Source organism: Coturnix japonica, chromosome 18 (assembly GCF_054131305.1).
Source record: "Coturnix japonica strain WE chromosome 18, WE-NBRP24, whole genome shotgun sequence".
Taxonomy (NCBI): domain Eukaryota; kingdom Metazoa; phylum Chordata; class Aves; order Galliformes; family Phasianidae; genus Coturnix; species Coturnix japonica.
Genome location: NC_140680.1, coordinates 6,275,139 through 6,300,098, shown reverse-complemented (window position 1 = coordinate 6,300,098; position 24,960 = coordinate 6,275,139). Strand labels below are relative to the sequence as shown.

At 41.7% G+C, this 24,960-nt stretch overlaps 1 protein-coding gene across 3 annotated transcripts in view; it reads left to right on the top strand.

Moving 5' to 3' along the window:
• Nucleotides 1-24,960, top strand: part of WWC1 (WW and C2 domain containing 1) — a 55,985-nt gene that overhangs the window by 13,435 nt on the left and 17,590 nt on the right. For all 3 annotated transcript variants that reach the window (XM_015875920.3, XM_085518824.1, XM_015875919.3), the window contains exons 2-10: nt 10,336-10,445; nt 13,280-13,483; nt 14,911-14,987; nt 15,896-15,975; nt 16,865-16,994; nt 17,595-17,741; nt 18,725-18,798; nt 22,608-22,850; nt 24,189-24,278. In XM_015875920.3, the coding sequence (XP_015731406.2) occupies nt 10,336-10,445; nt 13,280-13,483; nt 14,911-14,987; nt 15,896-15,975; nt 16,865-16,994; nt 17,595-17,741; nt 18,725-18,798; nt 22,608-22,850; nt 24,189-24,278 (1,155 nt within the window). The remainder of the gene's footprint in view (nt 1-10,335; nt 10,446-13,279; nt 13,484-14,910; nt 14,988-15,895; nt 15,976-16,864; nt 16,995-17,594; nt 17,742-18,724; nt 18,799-22,607; nt 22,851-24,188; nt 24,279-24,960) is intronic.

Below are 24,960 nucleotides of genomic sequence, written 5' to 3'. Positions count from 1 at the left end.
GGGTGACACGTTAGAAGTACTTAAAAAGTAGCTGGCATGGGAGTTGCAACTCACTCTGATGCTAAAGGTTTGGACTGAGCAATGAGCTCGCACAGGGAGCCCTGCCACTGCTGTATGGGCTGCTCTGCATGGGGACAAGTCCTGTGTGTGAGTACAGCATGAGGTGTAGGGGTATGATCCCTTAGGAAAGGGATGTCTGTAGGATGGAGCCATGCTGTGGGATTGAGGCAGACTGGATGAGGGGGATAGAGCTTGTTCAGAGGTAATGTCAGATGCAGACCCGGCCCTGCACTGCAGGATGTAGTGCTGCAGTCCTGGACTCACTGGGGACCGAATTGGGCTCCTGTAAATGAAAGCCAAGTGACTGAAGGGCAGAATCATGCCTGCTGAGGCTGGCATGCTGTGGTGTTGGGCATCCAGTGACTTTGAATGGGGGAGACTGCCATCAGCTGAGGAGCAGCTGCTGCCATAGAAACAATCCGCGAGCCCACAGAGGGGAGGCTTCCCATGTTCATCTCTGGGATCACCAGCACTGCCTGGCTTTCCCAACACTCGAGTCACTTCTATAACACAAGAAAAGAACATGACTTAAACACTGCACTGCACTCTGTTCTGGACTGGGGGGGGGAGGGAGGGGGGGGAAGGGAATAAGGGGTTCTAAACAGCATTGAGAAAGCTGGATATGCAACCGGGTCACATGCAGCCAGTCAGGCTGTGGGGCAGCCCAGCTTTGCATTCAGATAGGCTGGCTGGCGAGCGGCAGACATTCCAGATAGTTGTGTTCGTTCTGGCTGTATCTAGGCACATGGTCACAAAGAGCAAGATGCGTGCAGTGAAGTATAAATCCCGTGCTCTAATGACTCAGAGCACTGTGGTGCATGCATACATGCCTAACAGCTTGTATAATTAGCTCACCCTGTGAGTGGGCAGCACATAGGGGTTTTTGGGGAGTTACCTAGGAATCCTGCCTGGCACAGCGAGGGCTTTCAGTCCTGCTGTGTGTGCAGGGATAAGTGGTGGGCAGAGGAGGCTCCCAGGCTAGTACCCTCCACAACGCTTCCAGCCCTGCAGCAGGGTGTTGCAGCCACTTGCTCTCAGGAGAAAGGGATACAGTTAGAAAGGTGTTTCTGTGCTCAGGGAGCCAGCTGACAAGGCAGGGTGTGCTGGTACCTACAAGACATGTGGGGTGGGAACATGCTGCGGCTGCAGGCTGCGTGCCTGGGATTTCACCAGAGCCAGGAGGGAAGCAAACGTGACCTTGAAAATCCTTATCGAGACAAAAAGGCGCAGCCAGAGAGTGCGTTCTTTGCCAGCCATGTGCAGTGGGCTGCTTGGCTGCCCAGGGCTGCAACAAGACAGCTCCTCATGTCCTGCAGCATGTCACGGCCAGGAGCACAGCTGTCCCCACAGCACAGTCGGCTCCTGCTGGTGTGCAGAGATTGGAGGGACCTGCTGCTAAAGCTGACAACTTCTGTGCTCTTTGATTATAAGTAATAATGAGTGCAGAGGCATTTGTAAGGCCAGGTCTGGCGGCTGTGGTAGATGGGCCGCTCGGGAGGACCAACTTTAATTATGGTGCTGTGGCAGATGAAGCACATATGAGAGTTGGGTTCCCAGTGTCTTGGTGAGCAGCCAGACAGCTCCTCACCAGCAGCGAGGGCTGCACTCTTCCCTAGAGCCTTCACTGTTTCTGGTGCGCAACTGATTGCTGAGAGCACCAGTAACTCAGGGGTGAATTCGCTTATTAAAATCTGGGCACTGTGCTGTGTTACTGACTGGGAGCAACTTGTGGGAGGGCCTGGGGGTGACGGGGAGGGCAGAGCTGCGGGAAGGAACTGGAGCCAAGAGCTGGGTGTGCAGGTTGGAAGGTGGGAGAGCTGCTTTTTGTGGGAGCAACTATTTGCCTGGCTCAGTTGTCATTGTATTTGTGCTGTACATTCTTCCTCCCTCCTTCTACCAGCATGTGTCTTTGTACAGTCACATGGGGTGCTTGGTTAAAGAAATTGCATTGCCTAAGAACCAACTGATTCTTTTCTGAAATGCTTTTTTGTTGTATTTAATCCTGGAGCACATCCCAGAAAAGTACATAGCTTTATAGAGCAGTTAAACTATTCTTGCAGTACGAGAAAGAAATGGAGGCTTACTACTATGAATACATGCTATGAAATGATAAATGTTGCATTCCTCAAGGAACTGAAGTGCTATTGCAGCCAGACAGTTACTGTAGCACTTCCAGAACTGAGGCTGCTGTAATTTTGGGAGCAGATACTTAAACTCAATTTGTTTTCTCTACAGGGTAAGAATAGTAACGGATTTCTTCTGGTTATGTGAACTTCTGTGCTGCTTATCTTCCATTAAAGGAATTGAGGTGTTTGCTATTGTCTTAAATGTGTTTAAATGCTTCTTACAATGTTTGGTCAGAAGTTTTTTTCCTCAGTTATCACGCTTTCCTTTTTAGAGACCTGATGTGTGCTAAGAATTCAGATGTGTGCTAATGATCTTCAGAATTCTGTTTTCAGCTGGTGCTGCAAACTGTGGCCTCTGCTCGGGGCAGTGGAAATAGGCTTGTTCCTGCTGGTTAACAGCCAGTTACCAGGCAGGAACTTGGTAATGAATGTAGGAATTTAGCACTTAGGTAAAAATGTTCCCTCTAAAAAAGAAAATATTAATGTGGGAAATGGACATCAGTGCTGTTAAGGGGTGGGGGCACCTTCCCTTCAGGAGGTCAGGTGCAGCAGATAAAGAGAAATGGAAATAACACCGGGTTGCATGATCCCACAAATATCTGCAGTACTGCAGGGCAGCCAGATGGCATGGCAAAATTAACTACTGATAGATGCTGCCTGTGTTTTGGTTGCAGTTAGACCGTACCTACTCTCTGGTGCGTATCTCATTTTCAGGCAGTGAACTTCCCCTGCTGCACAGCTTGTGGTTACACACAGGGCACTAGCACTGCTTTTTGTGGCTGCATATAAGCAATGAAGTGCTTATGTGGCAGCATGGATGTGCTCAGTGCACAGCTACAGCGGACTGTGAGTGTCTGTGCTGTCTTCAGTTGCTGATGAGGAAAGCTGTGCGTTTCGGAGGAATAGCTAAAAAAGCTTTGATCGTGGGGAGATTTGTGGAGTCCAATTGGAGACCGGCCACTCAAAAAGAAATAAATAAATTTGGGATACACTTAATTAGGTACAAACTTAGTTAATTGCTTTAGGCCAAAGCATGCAGCATTCTCATTTCTGCAGCAAAATAACTGTGTCAGTTTCCTATTCCGAACAGATGACAAAGTTAACACCCACGTGCGCAGGCACACACACTTTAAAGATGCCACCTTGCATTTTTGACACCCAGCTACAATTTGTCACAGTCTGATTTATTGCTTGTGCTTAGCTGCTAAGCCTTTCTATTCCCATCCTCTTTTCAACAATTGATACAGATTAAATCCATAATGTTGTGCTCATGAAGAGCCTCAGATAATATTTCCTGCAACAATATTTGAGTTGGAAATGGTTTGGGGAAATGTAATTTTCATAAGGAGTTTTCCCTTGAATTCTGAAAAAATAACATATGTTGCTTCTGTGACTTGTCTTAAACTACTCTAAATGTTGAATGTGAGTAGACTGCTCATCCTGCTCAGGAGACAAGGTGCAATTCAAAACACAGTGGAAGCTGTACTAAATTCAGGAATGCTGTCTCCTTTCTCAGTCTTCTACACCAAGAACTGTGGCACTGCTGGGGAGTCTTGAACACATGCCGCACCCCAGTCATTGTCCTGCTCCTGTTTGTCTGAGCTGTGGTTTCCAGGTCTCTGGCCTGTATGCCAGGACTCCGTTCTTCTTTCTTGTGCCTCATGGAACGTGGGACAGAAGGATGGCAGGAGGCTTTCAAGGGGGTTAGAGGTGGAGAGAGCAAATGCAAGGGCCATTCTAGCTTATACCTGAATACAGTCCTAATCCGTTGGCAAAACAGATATTGGGTCATTCAAAATTAATGTTGTATTAGAAGAGTAAGTCAATTCAACTCATTTGGCAATGCATATCTCACTTGTTGTCCTCACATGATCAGGTAAACTTCAGTAGCTGTTGATTTGTATTGACACCATTGCAGTAGAAGTAGAGCTGTGTTTTGAGCTTTGTACTATTCAGGCTGTAAATATGTCTTGGAGTTGTTTCTGTTTCTTACTAGGCTTTACTACTTGGTAAATGTTCCTGTGTTCCCCAGGATGAAAATGGTGATCAACCTGTTCTTACTCTGTTCTTACTGTCTGAAGTGAAAATTCAGAGTGCCTGCCAATGTCTGATTACAAGCGAACCGAAAACCACTTTCAAATGTGCAGCCCAGTGCCTACTCTGCTTCCGCTACTGAATTCTGAGTGCTCACTGCCTTCCCTGGCTCACTAGCTTCCTGAAAGCTGAGGCATATTGTTCAGTATTTTCCATGTTGCCAAAGTCTCACATATATGTATATTTTAGAAAGTAGCTATTGGCTCCCTGCTGTACAAACTGGAGGTGAGCAGGGAAGGATGTCCTATACTCCTCTTTATCTTGGAGGCATCTTGCCTGTGTAAACTGTTGCTGCCCACGCTCTGTAGGCAGCCTTTCAGAGAAGGATCACAGGCTGCAAGAACAGAAACAAACCTTCAGTTCCTAATCTCCAAAATATGTCAAGGAACTAGTCGGACTACTTAGCCTGGATGCTTGGTAGACAATTTACCCCTTGCTGTGAAGTGAGGAGTCCCTTTCTTCCGAAGCAGTCGAACTCCTGAGTGAAAGGGAGACCTGACTTGATTTTAATTAATCTATTCAGGCTTTGCAGGTGGGAAGGCTGCTTCTGATCTTGGAAGAACTGAAGTCAAACTCCTTTGGGGGGGAAAAAATGACAAGAAAAACCTGCCTCAACTGTTTAAAGCCAAAGATGCTTGAATGACTCGCATGGTTAAACTCAAACTTGTGCATGCTTTAAGTCTGGTAGTGCTGCACTGTTCTCAGAGTTGTACCTTACACTTTTATATCTTTTCTGCTTAATCAGTTCTGGAAAGTACGCAGGATATACAGACTGGCAGGCAAGTTAATGTTGTGAGAAGCCCTAGCTCCCATTTCCTGACTTTTAACCTTGAACTATCTCAGGAATTTTGCATTTGAGTGATTAAGAAAGTATGACTGACCTCCTGCCTCTCTCCTGCTAGCAGAGCCAGATTGTTAATCTCTAGGAATTATCTGAAACCTATAAGTGGTTTTTGATAGTCTTTTCCACACAAATAACTTAGTGGTTTTCTGTTTCTGAAGGTGAATAATCTGTGTGGAGAAGAAATGCATAGACAAGTATTGTCACTGTGCACAGCAGAACTTGTGAACATACAAGGCTTTTTCAGAAATGGGTAGAATGAGCAAGCAGCTCTGAAGCAGTAGAATGGTGCATACTGGGATGCTTGCTGCAGCTGCAGCTGGTGGGGTTTAAAACTGTGTACCTTCATACTTCCGTTAATCTGTTTATATATTACTACTGAATATTTCACAGAATTGTAGGGGTTGGAAGGGACCTCTAGAGATCATCAAGTCTAAGTTCAAGGTTGCTCTTTGTTACCTGGGAAGCATTTTGCCATTTGCAATTCTTTATGGCCTTTGGTGGCTCTTAGAGGCTCCTTTCTGCTCCCTGGGTTGGGAGGCTTCCCCTGCTAAAAATGTCATGGTGTTGGGAAGCTGAGGGTTGCAGCAGCCCAGAGCTGCCCTTTGTCATGTCTCAGGGGCTGGCTGTCAGGGGTGAGCTGTTCTTAACAGCTTTCCTTGCATTGCAGCTGGAGCAGTGCTCGGGGTGGTGGATGAGGAAAGCTTTGCCAGAGAGATCCCAAAACAGGGCCTCCCCCCACCACACCTTTGGCCTCCAAAGGTAATCCTCTATGCAGCTAGAGGAGATGCTCTGAGGGAAAACGGAGTTACTATAGAGACGAACAGCCCAGTGTGTTTGAAGGCTGGATTGCAGATTTGAGTAATAAATGTGTGGGAGTCTATTTTTAAAAGCTCTTGTAAGGAGTAGATTGCTCCAGTCCTAGAAAACTTGTCAGAAATGTGACAGATTTTATTTTTAATGCTGGAGTTTAAAAATAATCATCGTCTGTCTTGAGAACGGGATGACCTCATTAAAAACAAAGACTCCTGTATACTGTCGTGATGAGGCTCCTGGCAGCAGAGCAGCCCACTGAGTGGCAGCAGCCTTCACAGCCTTACCTCTGCTCTGCCCATGGGGACTGTGTGCTGCTGTGGGCTGCTGCTGGGCTCCTGGACTGCTCCGGTCTAGTCAGTGCAGTGTGGGCTGTCATGCTGTCAGCAGGGGATGTTGGGCAGATGGGACACAGAGAAGTGTGGGTTGAAGAGTTTATCCAAGTAAAGCTGTTGAAAAAGAGTAGCCCTATGAAGGACATAGGGTCCTGGTAGATGAAAAACTTAATGTGAACCAGCAGTGTGCACTTGCCACTTATCAGGCCAATAGTATTCTGTGTTGCATCAATAAAGGGGTGGCCAGCAGGGAAAGAGAGGTTTGTCTGCCTCTTCTCTGCCTTTGTGAGGCCACAAAGTCCTGGGCCTCCATCACAGGAAAGTTGTGGAGCTTTTGGAAAGGATCTGAAAGAGGATCATGAGGATGATCAGAGGGCTGGAGCACCTCTGCTACAGGGACAGGCTGAGGGAGCTGGGCTTGTTCAGCCTGGAGAAGAGAAGGCTCTGGGGAGACCTTATTACAGTCTTCCAGTATTTAAAGGGAACTTAAACAGGAGGGAAATCAACTGGTGGCTTCAAGTTGGCACTGAAATACAGTAACTGAAGCTAATGTGTAACATTATTTTTGCAAGAATTAATTTCTGATACCTTTATAGTATTAAGTTTAAATTTGTAAATGGCACAGTTCATGTGTTTGCTACTTCACTAAGAAACCTTTGTGATGTTACAGCTGTGTTTAACAAGAGTACTGCCAATTGACATCTTGTTGTACAAGACTTATTTGCCTTCGGTTTCTTGTGTAATGAGGCTTTTGGTTGACAACAGCAGAGTTGAAGATGGTAGAAATGCTTTCCAAATCCGAGATGAGCAGGATTCAATTTAAGTGCTTGTGCATGATAATGCTGGCTTCCAGTTTTATCTGCACTAGGAGCTGTAGATGATACATAAAAAATCTTAAGAAATAGAGAAATGTCTCATTAAAAATGGCATGATTTCATAAGTCAGAGCTAGGAAACTATATCCTGCTGTGGAAGAGGAATTTGAAAATCATTTGATCTATGAATACTCGAGTTCTTATGGGCAAACGTTTCACAGAGGTGAAAGTGTTGCTGTGCATTTACAAGGTTGATGGGTAGGGGTTTGGACTATGGCTTCCTCTCTCCTGTCTCTGCCTGAAGACCAAGTGATACTCCTCAGGTTAGTACGTCATGTGGGGCTGTTATCTTTTACCTCTGTTATCAGGATTGGTTTCTGAAGCAGTGTCCTTGGCTTGCTGCTGGGTGTTGGTTGCTAAGGCCACCTGGTTCCCAGGTACCTTAATGATCCATTACGCTTGCTGGAAGTTAAAGCTGAATTTCCTGAATCAAATCAAATGAACAAGTAACAAATTGAAAGCTTAGATGTTGTGAACTGATAAAGCTAGGCTGATGTGCTGTGGTTCTTTATGCTCCTATTAAAAATATACATGTATATAATTATAATTAATAAATATGTATGTACACCCTGATTGACGCTTGCTGAATGAATGTTTTGTACTCTGAGAAGGGGAAAAGGCAGCCACAGGCAAGGTGTTTGGGCAAACCTGGAAGATGTACCTAAGAGCGTCACTTCTAACTAGACTACCATAGGGTTAATAAAAGTTGTTTTATGCGTGAGCAACCCCCCCACACATTCTGGTTTCCTCTTTGGAGGCCAGAAGTCGTGCAATAGTCAGGATCTTCTGAGTTTCTTACATGTGCTGCTTTCCCTAGAAAGCTTGGATGAATGTATGTGGAGGTTCTCTGTCCAAGATGCTGATGAATGCATGTATCTGTAGGATCTTTTCCTTGTAATGCATGCACGGTGTGTAAAAGGAGTTAATTCTTCTAGACAGTTGAGTCTAGCTACAGTGAGGGCCAAATAAATGATAATATATTTGACTGAGCTGATGAGACTTTTCCAAGGCTGTAAGGAAGCTTTGTGAATTACAAATGAGATGTTTCAAAAGAAGTAGTTCTGCAGATGTGTCCTGGTTTTAATTTCCCTTATGCAGAAACTCTGCTGTTTTTGCAGAAATTACACACGAACTGAATTGTGACTTGCTCTATGAGAAAAGCTTTACCTTTTCCCACCTTAATACACTGTGCTGCATTGTGAGTGTGCTTAGGGAGATGCTTGATTTTTGGGCTCCTGTTGGAAGATGAAATATTTGTCTTCATAACAAATGCGCAAATCACACTATCTTAAAGGAAAGTAATATCTCCCTTTCCTTCTTATGGTTTATTCATTTATCTGGATGTGCACCATACTCCCTGTCTTTCATCTGTCACTGTAGCATTGTTTCTTAGATATGTGCCAGTTTCTTTCTGCAGCTGCAAAGGAAAGAATTTAGAGTAGTGATTTGGTTCTAAAGCTGCAGTTGGGAAATATGACATATATGACATGTTGTCTGTAATGAATGGAAATACGTTGTTAATTCTAAGGCTAATTACTTTTTTGTTTGCTAGTTGAATGACAAGTTTTTCCTTTAATGAATGCTTCCTTAACTGCATAAATGGGATAGTTGCAAGTTTGCTATCAGCAATGAGAGCCAGTGGTGTCTGGTTGGTGGTGGGTGCTTTCTGGGCAATGTTCTGAGCCTTAATAGTGACTCTGTGCTTCTGAGCCCCATTACCTGCTGACAGGGCTCCCAGCAGAACTGAGCTGGCTCCTGTCCTTGCTGGAACAGAGTGATCCCACCTTTCTGCCTTCTCCTGGAGTCCAGCTGAAAGAACCAAGTGGCTGAATTACACGCTTGGCATCTGGGGAGAAAGCGTCCTGAAGATGCAGATCTAGCTGTCAGCAATACTGAGTCTGTTCAGAGTAATCCATTTTTCTGTATGGATGTTCTGTGATACTGATAAATCTAGATACTCTTCTTTCCACTTGAGAGACTGGTGGCTAATGCACTGCTTCAGATAGCAAAGGCAGTGTGTTCAAAAGAAGTGCAAAAGCAGGTAACTGTAGAGAGGTTACTGGCTTATGCAGCTTTCCTAGATGTGTTCCTTCCTTAGTCTTGCCATGTACCGGATTTCCAAGTCATGTTTTGGGGACGTCCATCAGTCAACATAAATGCTTGTTTTATGTTGAACCTCTAATGTCCGAAGGCTTATTCCTAGAATGCCCTTCTCTGCTGACGCATGTTTCTCAGATATTACCGTGGATTCCTGGTTTGCTGCGTAGTGCCTCCAGATAAGCTCTGTTCAGCTGTGCTCTGACCTCTGTACAACTTACGGAGCTCTCAGCCCTGCTGAATTATCTTTGGATCTGAAAGACTTCCCACAGACTCTTTCAGACTCTTCCTGGCTATGCTGCTCATGGTGTGTACAGTGTAACGGCTGGAAAGGTGTTTGGTGTTTTGCTTTGTGCCCTGTGCCTGCTGCTCCAAGGCCCTGCTGCTGAGCTCACTTTATTGTTGCAGGCTGAACCTTGTGAGCTCAGAGTCAGAGGGAGTGAAGGAGCACAGCTTCAGTAATTGAAGTCTGGGCCGTGCTCAGAAGTGAGCTTTGCTTTAGCTGTGCAAGCCTTCAGAGAGCTGCTGCATGTGCAGAAACTCATCAGAACAGTTTTGTGGAAATGCTTCTTGTTTGGACTGAGTGTGTTACTTGTTTCTATGACACAGAGAAACTGTTCTAGTTTGTCATTATTTCAACAGAGCATGTTGCAGTGCAAATGACTGGAGTGGTCCCACAGTACTCAGTGTTTGCTGTTGATTATGTAGCCTTAATTATTCATTCTATGCAAATTGTATTTCTCATCTTACTTCTTCTCATCTACTTATTTGGATACAAGACTTGCCTGTGAACAATCTTGCTCTTTCGGTGCAGAGACTGGGACTGTTTCTGGCAAAGTTCTTCGTGTTCCTTTGAATAGTATTGCCTGAGCCAGGCGAGGCTTGGGAGTTCTGTCACAGTGAATTCATCCTGCTCTAACTTCAGATGAAGAAAGGGTAGAGTTTGGGGTCTGTTATTAAGTAAGAGCAGAAGCTTTAAAATAGTTTTCAACTTCTTCAGTGTTTATACCTAATAAGGATTTGGCTTCTTCTGTGTTATTTGGAATTGACATGTGGGAGTGTTCTTTTTTTAATCCTAAATATTTTGCATTTCAGGTATACTAAACCACTAACGTTTGCAGACTGCATTAGTGATGAATTGCCATTAGGATGGGAAGAAGCGTATGACCCTCAGGTTGGAGTTTATTACATAGACCACAACACCAGTAAGTGACAAGTTATTGTACTTTGCAGAGTCGTTATTTTGTACCTTTAAAATGCACTGAATGGAAAACCACAAAATTGCCTGCCTTTCTGCATATTAGGAGCTACTCTTCCCCCTCTAAAACAAGGATTTGAGACCTTTTGTTTGTAGTGTCCAGATCAACAGTCATGTTCAAGCTGATAATGTGGACACACCTCCCTAAGATTTGGCTGTAATGAAAAGTCCGACTATGTAGCAGTGATCTGGAGTTTGTTCTTACCTTGGAATTTGTCTTTGTGACAAGACCATCAGAAGCAGTGCAAAGGTCCTGTGTTGGTTTCCCTGGCAGGGATAAACTGAATGACTGCTGGTATGGTTAGTGGTGCTTTCTCTGAGCTGCTAGAATTCGCATCCCTTTTACTAGGGAGGAACAGTTACCCTGATTGATGCCACTTGAAACTACAACCTTTAAGGGTGTGCAGTTACAGCTTCAGATGATGCTGACACCTGCTTAACAGCAGATGCTGCTAAGGTTCAGCTTCTCTAAGATGCTAGAGGCTGCAGTACTTGAACTGGAACTTCATCTAAAAGGTTAAGAAGAAGAGAAACAAAATTATTACTTTGTTTCTTAAGCCAGTCCTGATCCAAATCATGATTGAGCAAACCATATCCTCTTACCTTCAGCTAATCAGGAGGCTCATCTTTGTGGTTTGTGTGCAATAGTCTCTGGAGAATGTCCAAAACCTTATTCCTCTCCAAGGCATTCACTGTGCAGGAAGGAGCAGCAGGGGATGGAGGTACATTGGTTCTTGTTACAGACCTGATGTATTCGAGCTTAATTATCTGAAGCAATCTCAAGCTTTAAGAAGCCACAGGTACACGATTGTGTGTCCTGAAGAAGGTTTCAACACTCATGGGTACTTTGCCAACATATCTGTTAAGTTTGAAATAGAGCCCAGCATTGTGGTTCCTAATGATCATTCATGCAGTCTGGTCTGGGGAAGCTGCCCATCAGGACTGTGGGGTATCCAGGCATCTCTGGGTAACTTGCAGCAGGCTTCTACTTCTGCTTAACTACAGAGAGAAGGGAGTTGCTCCATTTTTAGATGCATGTAATGACTGTCTGGAAAATGTGTTTTTTATGGGCAAGAACAGAGACAGGCATATGTGATTTTGAGGCTCCTACTGTTGATAAACTTCTGCATCTCCCTGACATTTCCTCTGCTTCCTCTAAGCAAGACCACGACCTCCCTCTAGGGAGGATACTAACACATTCAGCTGGTAAAACCAATTGTTTTATTTCTTAAGTTACTTTTGAGCTTTTTTTTTTCTTTGTTCAGGTGTCTCTGTAGTATTCACAATGAGTAGAACTGTGCTTGTTAGCAGGATCTGTAACAACATTTTGCTGAAACAGTTCTATGAGCTTTGGTGTTAGTTTCCTGACACACTGTCTGGTTGTTCTTTTTTTGTTGTTCCTCTATCCACCTGTTTGGATTGTGCCATGTAACTTGGAGTGCCATGGTGTTGAATTGTCCTGTTAATTTTCCCCTCCATGGACAAGTTTGTGAAAATGTGGTCGGGGTTCCATCCTTTGTGTAGAATTCTTTATATTGATTTCTGCTTCTGGGGTTATTGCCAAAATGTTGTCTTGCCCAAGTCCTGCAAATTGCAGTGTTAGTCTTATGTCTGACTCACTGATGAGTTGCTCCAACCTTCCACCGTGGCTGCTTTTACTACATATTTAAAGAGGCTCTTAAGATATGCAGATTAGATTCCCTCTGATAGTTTCAAGCAGCTATTTATTCATTATTCATGGCATGGTGACTAGGTATGCTTATTCATGCGTTGTAGTTCTGACAGCATATTGCACTTAGTCACATGAACATTGGAACCTGTACCAAGCAAGAACACATAATAACCTTGAAAGAGAAAAGGAAAATATTTGGGGCACTTCTTCATAATAGAAGCAAATACCAAATTTGCTGTATTGGTCTTAGGTTTAAGCTACATGTCTGTGCCTGTATGCTTCCTTATTGATTAAAAATCTTAACAGTAACGTGTCGGCTGTTTTGGAGTAACAGAGCTGGAGGTGGTGTAGCTATCCATGACTGCTTTGCCTGTGTTACCAAAAAAATATGCATCTTAAACTCTACCTCTTAGATTCTGCAGTGATTTGCTGCTGTGCTTTCTTTAAGTGAGGGAAATGTTTACTCTCATCCCGAGATGCTGTTTGTATAATGCAGTATGAGGCGCTTTCACAAGTGACTTAGGAATTCTTTGTTTGTACTTACCTACAGAATGTGAGTGTGAAGGCTTATTTCCTTCTTGCTACTAATAACCACTTTGCAGCCAAACAAGACAGGTAGAGTTGTGTTTGACAGCGCAAGAGCAATCACAGTCATGTGGCAATGGAGTGTTCAGGAAACTTTTCTATCAGTGAAATAGCTCTGCTATTTTATTAGAAATGTTATAAACCAGGTACCATAAAGATAAGCCTTGCACTCAGTGTCAGTGTTCTAGTGTTTGTGAGGGCGTATGTTTGCATGGGTGTTTCAAGAGGCTAAAACATGCTGCGATCAACAGCAGAGATGGTGGTGAGTTGTGTGTTGATTTCAGCCTGCATTATTCTGTTCAAGTCAGAATAGCAGAGATCATCACAGAGCACTGTGAATCAGTGATCACTTCTTAAAGGGACAAAAAGAAAACATAAATGTCCTCATTGCAATTTTGTTGCTGGGAGAGGGGGCACAAGCATTTCTTAAAAGTTGTTGTAGATGGTGGAGCTGGTCCAAGCAGCAATATGAGCCTGTTGTTTTTGTTTTTATTAATCTTGCCTCCTTCTATTTTCTCTTTAAGAAACCACACAAATAGAAGATCCTCGTGTGCAATGGCGGCGGGAGCAGGAACATATGCTGAAGGACTATCTTGTCCTGGCCCAAGAGGCAATTGCTGCACAGAAGGAGATCTATCAAGTGAAACAGCAGAGGCTTGAATTGGCCCAGCAAGAATACCGGCAGCTGCATGATGTTTGGGAGCACAAACTGGGCTCTCAGACCAGCTGTGAGTATTATCAAGTGGTTTTCTCAATCAGATCTCACTAGGAGAGTAAAATGCTTGAAGCTGGTTCCCTAATAAAGCCCTTTGGTATGTTATGCTGTGTCACGTTACTTCTGTGTTTGCTTTCGAGACAAACTGAGCAATACTTGTTCAACACCTGTTTGTGAAAGAATAAAGTTATAAGCATTATTACTGTGGTTTTCTTGGTGACCGGATGTGGTGTACAGATTTAAGCATGGCCTTCAACAAATGCTGGGGGAGGATAAAAATGAGATTCCCTGTTGTGTTCCTTGATCCACCTGTCCAAAGTACAGAAACAAGGCCAGAAGGCTTCTCTTGAGCAGCATTCTCAGGCCTCTTTGGAGTTCAGCATCCCGGGTAGTTCAGTAACTGTATCAAGGAGCTCAGGAGTCTGTGTAATATGTGAAGTGAAAGGAAGCACTGGTGGAGTATCTCAGTATGAAGAACATTGCTTTCTACTCTGTGTTCTCTGTCACAGCAGAAAACATCAATGCCTATTGCTTAAGAAAAGGCTGCAGAGCAGTTTGTATAAGGCCAAGAGTCTGCTTGCTGTTACTGGTTAGGAACTGGAAAATGTCCAGAGATGAATGTATTTCCTGCAAGGAATGTTTTTTTTTCATAGCCCTTACTATTGTAAAGTTTGTTCTCAGCAGCCACATCAAAGAACCTGCCCCTTACCCTGCCCTGCTGTCTTTTCACTCTCACTGGATTATATATTAAAGGTGGTGAATCTTGTGCCTGATGTCAGAAAGTATTTAAGTAGTCTTGTCATTGAGGGGTTCTTAACATTTGAATAGGGTCCTGTCATCTCTGAAGTAAAGTGTTTGGTCTCCACCGAAGTGCTGGTGTATTAAAGCAATAGGTTATGAACTTGAATTGCATTGGTGTGGTGCTATTTGTAAAAATACAACCAAAGAACTAGGAATGTTTTCCCATGTTTTGTATGGCATAAGCTGATGGCTGCAAGGATCAAAGTAACTCCTTTGCCTATGGCTACTTTTCATGACATTGCACGTTGGGGAGCTTCTGTACTTTCTGAAGCATAAGGGTTTTAACTGCTGCTGAGAAGAGAGTTCTGCTCTTAATGGGGTGCTGATTTAATCCAGTGTGACACATTGGGTGATTGGTTATGTCCTCAAGCCTGTGAGAAGGCTGGCATCACCTTTCGTGTTTTTCACTTTCCTTTGTTTCTGAATATTCAGGGGATTGTTTATACAACCAGAAAGTGAAAAAAAAAAAAAAAAAAAAAAAAAATCCTAATGCACTGTTTCCTTCAGTTATGATAAATTCTTTTAGAAATGCGAGAAGTGAGAAGAGAGATTCTAGTAAGCTTGATTCATAGTTTGGGGCTGATAGAAGAGTAGGGGAGGATGATAAAGCTGCTAAATTCAGTGTTTGTTTTGCTCTAGTGCTGTCTGGCTCATCGTCAAGTTCCAAGTACGACCCAGAGATCCTCAAAGCAGAGATTGCTACTACGAAATCCAGGGTAAGAAGTACAAATGGACTTTCACTTGCCACAGGCAAACTTCAGATATTTCCAAGCCTCATGAAAAATATTGAAAGGTGACTCAAAAGCAATTGAAAGAGCTAATTTGCCATTCCTTATCTAGGAGATAAAATATCAGTATTCTCAAATGTTACCGGCTTAGATTGAAACAATTGTTTTCCTAATAGACTTTAGACTTCCTTGTATGCTGATAGTATGTTTTGCTCCATTTAACTGCATGCTCTCTCCTCAGTGCACTGCAACACCAGAGAGCTACAACGAGCTCTCTCCAGAGAATGGCAGCTGTTTTGTCGAGAGCTCAGTGCAGATTGTTAGCAGTGGCAGTGTGTTCTCTCATGCAGAGCTTGGTTTGGAAGAAGAAAGGACTGAAGTAAAGTAGGTCAGTCCGGCCTCTGTGGAGGAATATAAAACAAGCTGTAGGGTCAGTGGATTTACAATATGTTTTATCAGCCTGCTGTGTTACTCGTGCAGTGAGGCCTTTTAATTTGATATCTTGGAGGATGGTTTGTATCATTGCAATGTAACTCCAGTCCTGATACTTAACGTTTTTTAATGTCTGGAAAGGTTTTTAACATCAGTGAGTAAAATCAGCGTGTGTTTCATTCCTGACTTTTGATTTTATTTTATTTTTTCACCACATTTTCTGCTTGTGAGATTAAGCTTCTTGTGAGCCACTGTTTAAATAATGTGGTATCTGGGTGCTGGATAAATCCCTAGACACTGAAAATGTCCTGAAGAAGATGCAGTCAGCTGTTAGTTGCTGATGCAGTGATTATCTGCAAAATGTATCTAGATAATACTGTCTACACACCAAAAAAAAGTATGAATTGAATGGTTACTTCTGTGCCTAAATACTCATGTGAGGTGTTGTTCTTAACTTCCTACAGGTCAATAAACTAAAGAGGGAGGTAGCTCACATGAAGCAAGAAATCCAGTACAAAGAGCATGGATTTCAAACGCTGAAGAAGTAAGTTGGATCTGAAGGTCTTACTCTTGGTTACGTTTCTGGCTTGTAGTACATCCCCTTCTTCGTTTACAAATAGCTGCCTGAAAAACATAAGCTGAAATCTGTTGCTGCTGAGATCTTTAGGCACGTGCAACTCAAATCCATGGGGTTATTTCCTTCAATTCTGTGCCTGTATGTGATTAGCTGGATCAGAACTGAGTTCATGGGGAAATTACTTTTATACCTTTTGATTGTACCTTGGTTCATTCTGTTGCACTCAATTTTTGTCAACTTGCTTACAGTACAGACTATTGTCATAGTAGAAAAAGACAGAAAAAGATAAATAGATAAAATGAAAAGAAATTGGGGTGGGGATAAGCTTCAGGTGCTTATCTCTCTGTGAATAAACGGATGGCATTTTATAAGTAATGTCACTGATATAGTGTCCTGTAGTTTTCTCTCAAGTACCAACTTAAGTAAATAGTCCTTTCAGAAGAGGGCAGGATAAAGTGGTTTGTGATTAGCTTGTGCCTTTAAATATATCAGTGTGAGGTCTATGCTTTAAAATAATATAGTTAGCATACGATTAACTTACCTGCTTTAGAAACAAGGTAATTAATAGCAGTCTGTCTAAACTGTTTTTTTCTGTTGTTTTTTTTTCTCTTGTCTTTTTCCTCCCTAAAGATTCAAAGCAATTACATGGCTAAAATCAGAGTTTTGATGTTTAATGTATTTCTGAGTGAAGTGGCTTAAAAGGAACCAAGAACTCCAATCATCACTGCTTGTCTATGTTATACTTAGTGTGTTTTGTTAAAAATGATTGTCAAGCTGGATATGTCTAGGCTGATTTATGTAATGCACTTCATTTAAAATGTTGGCTTACTGTATGTTTTCTCGAATTTCTACGCAGTATTGACATGAAAATGTCTGATACTCAAGGTGGCTACAAACTTGATGAAGCACAAGCCATTTTAAGTGAAATGAAAGCTCTCAAGAAGGCCATCACATCAGGGGAGAAGGAAAAGCAAGACCTCATTCAGGTACTGAAACAGCTTTCATAGCATTTTGTCCCTGTTAAATTTTTTAAATCTATATAAATTATTTCGGTTTTCAGACATGTCTTTTAATATATCATTATTATATATTATATATAAATTGTATAATGATATATATATATTAATCTAAAGTAGTTCTGTATTGTGACTGGACCTTAATTTTCAGACTTTGGAAGTACAAAAAAGTAACATAACTGACAGTAGTGAGCACTTGGTTAGAGATGTGCTGTTGTCTCAGGGTTTCTTGAACAAGAATGAAGCAGTGTACTTGTCTGTACTGCTGTCAAAGAGCAGATATGCAGAAACCATCAAAACACAGTGGCCCGTTTGGTCTGTTTCCTCCAGCAAACTCCCAGCAGAGAACATGTGGGCATGAGACTGTGTTAATGTTCTCTGTGCTCAGCAGCACAGCAGCCTCATGCTTTAGGAGGTGCGGTTCAGCCTTGCCTGGCTTCACGTTTGCAGGGTCTGACTGTATGCACTGAATAGTCAGATCCTTAAATCACATAGTTTCAGTCAGGATTTATAGCTGCCAAGGTATTTTGAGTGAAAGTGAGCTCATGTGATGAATTTTTATGGTTTCAGAGTTTAGCCAGATTAAAAGACAGCTTTGTGAATGACAGAGGATCACAGTCAGACCTGTGGGCCAGCAATGTGTCCTTAGAAAGCTCAAGCTCTTCGTTACCCAGGCAGTATCTGGATGTCAGCTCCCAGACGGATGTTTCAGGAAATGTAAGTAACAAGTAAGAAACCAATTGCATGTAGAAGCAGTCCTCTGAACTAGAGCAGTACTGCTATAATACAAGGTTTTAAACATGGGCGAGTATCAATGAAATAATGATCTCCTGATTTAAACTTCCATGTGACCTTCGTTTTCAACATGCAGTGTTAATGCATCTCTAAAGGCAGCCTGCTGGTTCCTTGCGCTGTGTGTCTAATTAGAACAACTTAGGTGGAAATAAAGGAAAGAAAGTTTTACTTCATATGTATAGCTTCATGAAACATGAATATTCCCAAAGCTCTTCAGAAGTTATACACTCCTAGACAAGAAAATATTCCGCTGCTAAACTCCAATGAGAACTCTTCCCTTAAGAGTGCGTTCTGCTTTCAGCTTGTGAATGTTAATGAGTAAGAATGATAATATGTGTGCTGATATTTTGATGCCATTAAACATGTGTAGCGAGTGCTACATAAGCCTTCAGTCCCCCTTATGCAACAAGTTATAATTGGCAGCCTTGTGCCAGCCTCAGCAAGAGTTTGAGCAGTGCTTTAAATTCACTGTGTTATGCCGGACATCACAGAAGCCTCTCTTGTGAGCCATTACTTAGATGTATATGTCAGTTTTCAATCAGGGCCTCACATGCAATTAAAGATCTTCAGATCTGGCTGTGGTAAGAAATCACTTGTTTCAAAGACTTAACAGCAAAAGTGAGACTTTATCTAAAACCAAATGTGTAACAGCAGTTTTAAGATTTCAAAACTACTTGTGTGTGCATGGAAGTAGAAACCTGAGATGGATGCAGTAGGAACTCCACTTTGGTGAGTGAGGCAAAAGACCTTCTGAATCTTGTGGACAGTATTTTCCCATTCTGTGATTGGTATAGCTAGATGAATTAGTTTGATAAGAGAAAGCGTAACTTGCAGCATCATCAGTGTCATTAGAAAATGTCAAAATAGGAGTTAGTTACTAATTTACTGATTTTGTTGTGTCTTAGTTTATTACCAGCAGCAGTAACCAGTTGGCTGAGAAAGTAAGATTGCGCCTTCGATATGAAGAAGCAAAGAGAAGGTAATTCTATGGTCTGTTTTACCTGTGAATGTCATTCAGCTTATTTTTAAGTTGTACTTCACTAGGAAAGATGCCACTTAGCAGTATCTCAGGGTTTCAGTATAAATAAACATTCTGAACTTTGAGCTAGGGAGGCAGCAAGTTTTCTGGGCCAACGTTATCGCTTAAGAAATAAATATCCATCCCAGAAATTACTAAGGTGTGACTAATACATCAAGAACTCAGTCTAGCCACACCTGTGGGGACTAAAGTGGCTTTTCTGCCCATTGCCAATGCTTCCCCATTCCAAACAAGGAGGCTGTACTGAAAGGCATCTCCTTACCTTATTCAAAATGTGATGAATGTTTGCATGGCTTCAGGTCAGATAAGAAGAAATGAATATTGCGTTCACACCTTGCATACCAAGACGTGGTTGAATGACTACAGTTTGAGTGCTTGTCTGCTTATCTGTAGAAGTGTAAGCTTTTACTGTTGTTTTCTGATCTAAGATGAATGAAGAACAGACTTTTTAAAATTGTATCTACTTAGAGAACTTCTGCCAAAATTAGACTGTATATTAATTTAGTAGAGATAAGAGCTAATTCAGCTTTTTAGGAGGTCCCTGTATTTTTATGGATCAATGCCACACTTAAATGGAAAAAAAAACATAAAGCAATATTATTTCTGTGGACTTTGGCTGGGCTAGTCCTTGTTGAGAGGTGTAGCCATCAGCTGTAGTGTTTTTGATGTTGACTGCTCTGAAGGGACGTGCCCATTCCAGAACAGTAACTTTAAAGGTGTGAAACAATCAGTACTTGGGATATTTGCAAGGAGGGGAATTTTTTTGTCTAGTTGCTGTTCAGATATAAGGCTGAATGCTGAGGATATTCAGTGTTCTCATCTTAGTATACTGGCACTTGTGATTCATAGCAGCATAAATTTTGATCTGTATCTGTGGTAGTTGTTGAAGAATGTGAGACCAGCCACTATTGACAGAAGCTGAAACTTTTATTTCTGTTACATAGGGAAAGTTTGTCAGAACTGACTGTTTTGCCAAACCAAGATAAACACCTACCGTAAGACTAAAATCATTCTGTGATTTAAGCCAATAAGAATAATAAAATTATTAGTCTTCCAGATGTAACAGAATGTTTCAGTGTTAAAAATTATTTACTCTTAAGCTTTTCTCAGGACTGGTGTTTAATTTACAGTTGTAACATCTTCAGATTGAGATGGAGCACTCTTTGTTTAGCCTGTATCTTTTCCAAGAAGCAAGTGAGTAAAATGAACATGAAGAGAAAATGAATATACTCTTTACAAAGAAATGACATTATGAGGGCAGGGTAATACTTCATTTGAAGTAAAGGAGAACACGTACAACAGCATTGCATTTAAAGGTTTAATATCTCAAGTCTCTCTTAGGCAATTTATGGTTTTTTTTTCCATAGTTAAAAAAAGCATTGAGGAAAGATTGATCTGAAAGGGGATGAATAATTAATGCTGAAATGAAAAGATCTCCATCTGTCAGAGCACTGTGGATTTGGCAAAGTCTTCATTAGGAGCTGCAGAAAGAAACACCATAATTGGTTTTAAGATGAAACAATGCTATGGATATAGTGACTAACAAGGAATCTTCTGCTGCTATGAAAATTAGTGTTTTACGATGTGTTAGCATTTCCCGTCTCCAAAATGGAATATTAAAATGTTTCAAGATCTAAAGGAGAAAGCAGTTTGCTCATACAGATTTTATGAAGGGAGACAAAATGGTAGGAACACCTCTGTCCTATTAGCTCTGCTTTGTCTGGAAAGGTAACACTTAAGGCTTTCAGATCAAGATGAAGTCATATTAGGTAGGTTAGAGCTATCAGACTTTACAGGGTCCTGATGGTTTTGAAAAGAGACAGTAGTAGACACCTTTTACACTATCGTGGACCAGACTAATGCCACAGGACGTAAGGGAGTATTTTTAACTTTTCCAGGCAGAGCAATTTAAAGCACAATTGCATGTTCCCTCATCTACCACAAGGTCCTTTTCTTTCATGGCTTAGTGAAACAATGAGTGCCCTAAAGTAGATCATGTCAAACATGCACAGAAGGAACTAGGGACGACTGCAGTGACTTCTAGGCTAATTGGTTTGGAAACTAATAATAGACTTATGTTGAAATATACGTTAGTGCTGCGTCTCCACGAGAAGGTAGCTACTGCAGCAGTGCCGGAAGGATGGGCGTCATCAGATCCTGTGCAGCTTCAGACATAATATATTAACTCAGCTCTGTATCAGTTGCTCTCTATGCACTGCTTTAATTCCTACAGCATCTAAAATTTCATTTTGGGTGCTGTTTGATTATTGATAACTCTGGACTTTTAAAAAATACGTTCTGTGTTGTCCTAAACTGGAATATTTTAAAGTCACTTGAAGCATCGGAACAATTGTGTGGATATTTCACTCATCAGTTTTTTTGAGTGCATCTTGCACTTAGTTTTTCTGAAGAACTGATCTGGGGCTGTGTGTATTAACATGCACATTTCTGGAGAAGCACGTGCTTCATGTGGTCTCCAAAAGGACTGCAAATGTTGTATTATGCCTATATCATCTAAAGATACCAGCTCTCCCAAAGGGAAAAATAAAAAGCACTTGATATAACAACGAATAAATCACTTAATAACTGAAGTTTTATTCTTGTTTATTCTTGTTCTTTACATTAGTAGCCACACAGAAAAATTACGTAGTGAATTCAGCCCAGCACTGTTGATTTCATTGCAACACAAGGCTAATGTGGCACATCAGTTATGGAGTCCAGACTGAGTCAGGGGACGCTGAAGGGCTGGAGTTTTCAGTCAAACGTCAGTCTGCAAAGCATTTATTTTGTAATGATACGGCCTCATTGGACTAGAATACTGACAAGGAGGGAAAGTGACCATATACAGAGCAGGGTGAAAGCTTGGGGTTAGTGTAACAGAACTGCTAGACGTGGAACTGTATAGAGAACAAATTCCAGTGGAAAAGCCATGTCCATGCAAATGAATGCCAGAAGTGATCAGATTAATGCCAGCCAATCCTCTTAAATTCATATCCCTTCCAAATACACAGAGGAATTCTTGGATTATGAATTAATGCCATTGTTAATTCTTCATTGGAGCACAGTATTACACTTAATCAGGCACTCAAAAATAGAATAGTTCCTAAGAAAACATAGAAATAGTTGGGTTGAATATCTAACAATTATGGACATTTAATTAGAACAAGCAGCCTGCTGTGGAAAATGGGTTGATGGAAAAAAATGAGGCTTCCCTTCAGAAAGGTATTTTCTACTCATCTGCTGTAATGGATGAGGCGGATCAGTGTGGGTTTACCAGCTTGTCTAAATTCAGTGTGGGGAGCATAGAATTCTCTTCAATAAAGCCAAGTTAAGATCTTTTACTTACTGCATGATACTGTCCACACTAATCACTGTGAGGGCATGAAGGCATGGAAGCACCTCTAGAGTGTATCTGACAGCTTTTTGTTTTATGTTTGGTTTGTTGGTTTAGATGCTATTCCCTGACTGATGGAAAGAAACCCCTAGTTAGCTCTAGGCTTACCATTGGAAGTAAATGTGAGTTAAAATCCCACTCTGCGCATCAGCCCCCTGGCAGAGCTGTGTTTGGCAACACCCCCATAAAGGTGGCATAAAGGTGAGATTAGTTGCCCCTGAGCTCAGATTCTTCATTGTTATGGAAGATGTGGTTGGTCAGGGTACACCTTTGTGTGTTTAGGGAGTGATAGCTCAGACATTCCTCCTGGAATAAATACTTGATTTTTAATTTTATTTTTATTTTTTTCCTGCAGAATAGGAAACCTGAAAATACAACTGGCAAAGCTTGACAGTGAGGCCTGGCCTGGTGTGCTGGATTCTGAGCGGGATCGGCTAATATTAATTAATGAGAAGGAGGAGCTCTTAAAAGAAATGCGATTTATTAGCCCCAGAAAATGGGCTCGAGGAGAGGTAGAGAGACTGGAGACGGAGAGAAAGCGCTTAGAGGAAGATCTTCAGGCTGCTAGAGACACTCAAAGCAAAGCTCTAACTGAGAGGTAGGTTGCTGAGTGTAAGACAGAGCTTGCATTGTTGGATGGGGTTAATCGGGAATAAGCAGCACTACCTCCTGGCTGGCTGCTAATAGCACTGTGATCTCAGACTTGAATAAGGCCATTTCTGAAATCATCTTTCAAAAGAAACTGACTGCAGTTGTTAATCCTCCTGTGGGGAGGCCTTGTTTGGCCACCTTCCTTCAAATTGATCCTATGTGAAAAAGTAAGAAATAACTCTAAATAGCTGCTACAGTTGCTCTGCTCTCTGGAGCTTGCAAATGTTGACAGATAAAGGTTCAAACGAGTTTGTTTTGAGCATCCCTGTATGTGATTTCTCTAGGAACTGGTACTTGACAGGACTGTGGGAGTTGCATGGCCTATCCTGTGAATCTGAACTAGCTGAAAGAAATAAGAGTTATCCTCCCTAATTTTGCATGTGTTACAGTAGGAAAGTACACTGAGGATGAATAGTGCATTGGGTGCTTCCTACAGCTGCTTTACTGTCTGGATGTATTAATGTGAACACCTATGACAATGCTATTTTTAGTTGCAGTCTCTTCAGTTAATATGGAATACAAGTATTGCATTCATTTGTCTGTCTCTATTTTCATTTCCTCTACGTGCTTAGTATCTAGACTACACAAACTTTCTACGTAGTCTTTTTATGGTTTTATAATACTGGAAAAATTCTATGAGTCTCAGCTCCAGGATTTTCACCAGCCTGAAAAATCTATGATTGACCAAATGTTTTCCTGCAATGCTGTAAGATGAACACTTTCATCTGTGACTTTCAGGAATATGGTTCTGTTCAATTATGCTGAAGAAATAAGTTGTTTCTTGTGAAGGATTTCGTGCCTGAAAGCCTGTTAAGTTAGAGAGCAACACCTAAGTGCACACTGTGCCTCAAACAGTCCAGGTGTGAAATAAAACCAAGATGTCCTTAAATTCCCTTAATTAATGTAAAGTCATAATGAGGTGATTAGTAACTGAATTGTATAAGCTGTACTGTAAACCAATGGAAGCACTTCTTTATTTGCACAGTAACTGTAAGGCTTGTTGCAAGCAAAATCTGTTAGACTTATTGTGAGGCCCGATCCTAAGAAACACTAATATTATGATGTGTAACTTTCTGTTGTTGTGAATGTTTTTAGGATTGAGTTCTTCATCCTGAGAGTGTGGAAGTTGGTAAGCATCTTTGCATCTAAACTGAATTCTGTCCTACTTTACATTGTACACGGTTGTTAACTTTGGTAGGATTTCACTGGAGGAACAGAACTTCCCTTTACTCTTCATTTGAAATTTTAAGTGCTGTTTTAGATCATCTTTTTTCTTTCCTCTTAGACTGAAGTTGAGTAGCAAAAGAAATCAGCTAGTCCGAGAACTGGAAGAAACGACACGACTGGTTGCGATGCTGCACACCCAGCTGAAGAGGTATGTAGCCTCTTACAGAAGTTTTAGGTTCTTTAACTGCGCGTGGTGTAACTGCCCTTTCTCTGCTTCATCTCCCAGCTGAGTGATCTGAAAGACCTCTTACTTGCAGTAAGTAGTTGCCTAAAATGCCTAGGATTCCCATGTAGTCAATGGAAAGAGGAAGACTGAGGATTATCTGTCCCACCTGATTTAGATAGGCATTTAGAATGCGATAAGTGTCTTTGTGATGGTGCTTCTGACAACAAAGTGAGTTCCAACAATCCCTTTTATTTCTGACGTGGGACGCTTAGGTGGCCAAGACTAGGAATGATTTTTTTGGCAAATTTTTTGATCTATTTTCTTAGTAGTATATATGTTAGTATATATGTTAAGACAGCTCAATATCAACAAAGCTAGTGTAATGTGTCTTAGAAATGTAAATACATGTTATTGTGTTAAGTTTTCAAGTATACTGTTGCTTGCTACATAGGCAATATATTGTGTTATCCCTAAATGTGCTGTGGTTAATGTGGTACACAGAAATATTTCTGTAATCTTAATGCAGTCTGCTTATTCAGGTTGTAGTTTTTGGAAGCAAGAGAATTACTCTTTTCAGAGACAAATGCATGCCTGTAAGTCATAAAGTTAAATCTTCCTAAGTGGCAACTGTGTCGTTAGCCTTTTGAAAGAGTGTTCGGCGGGG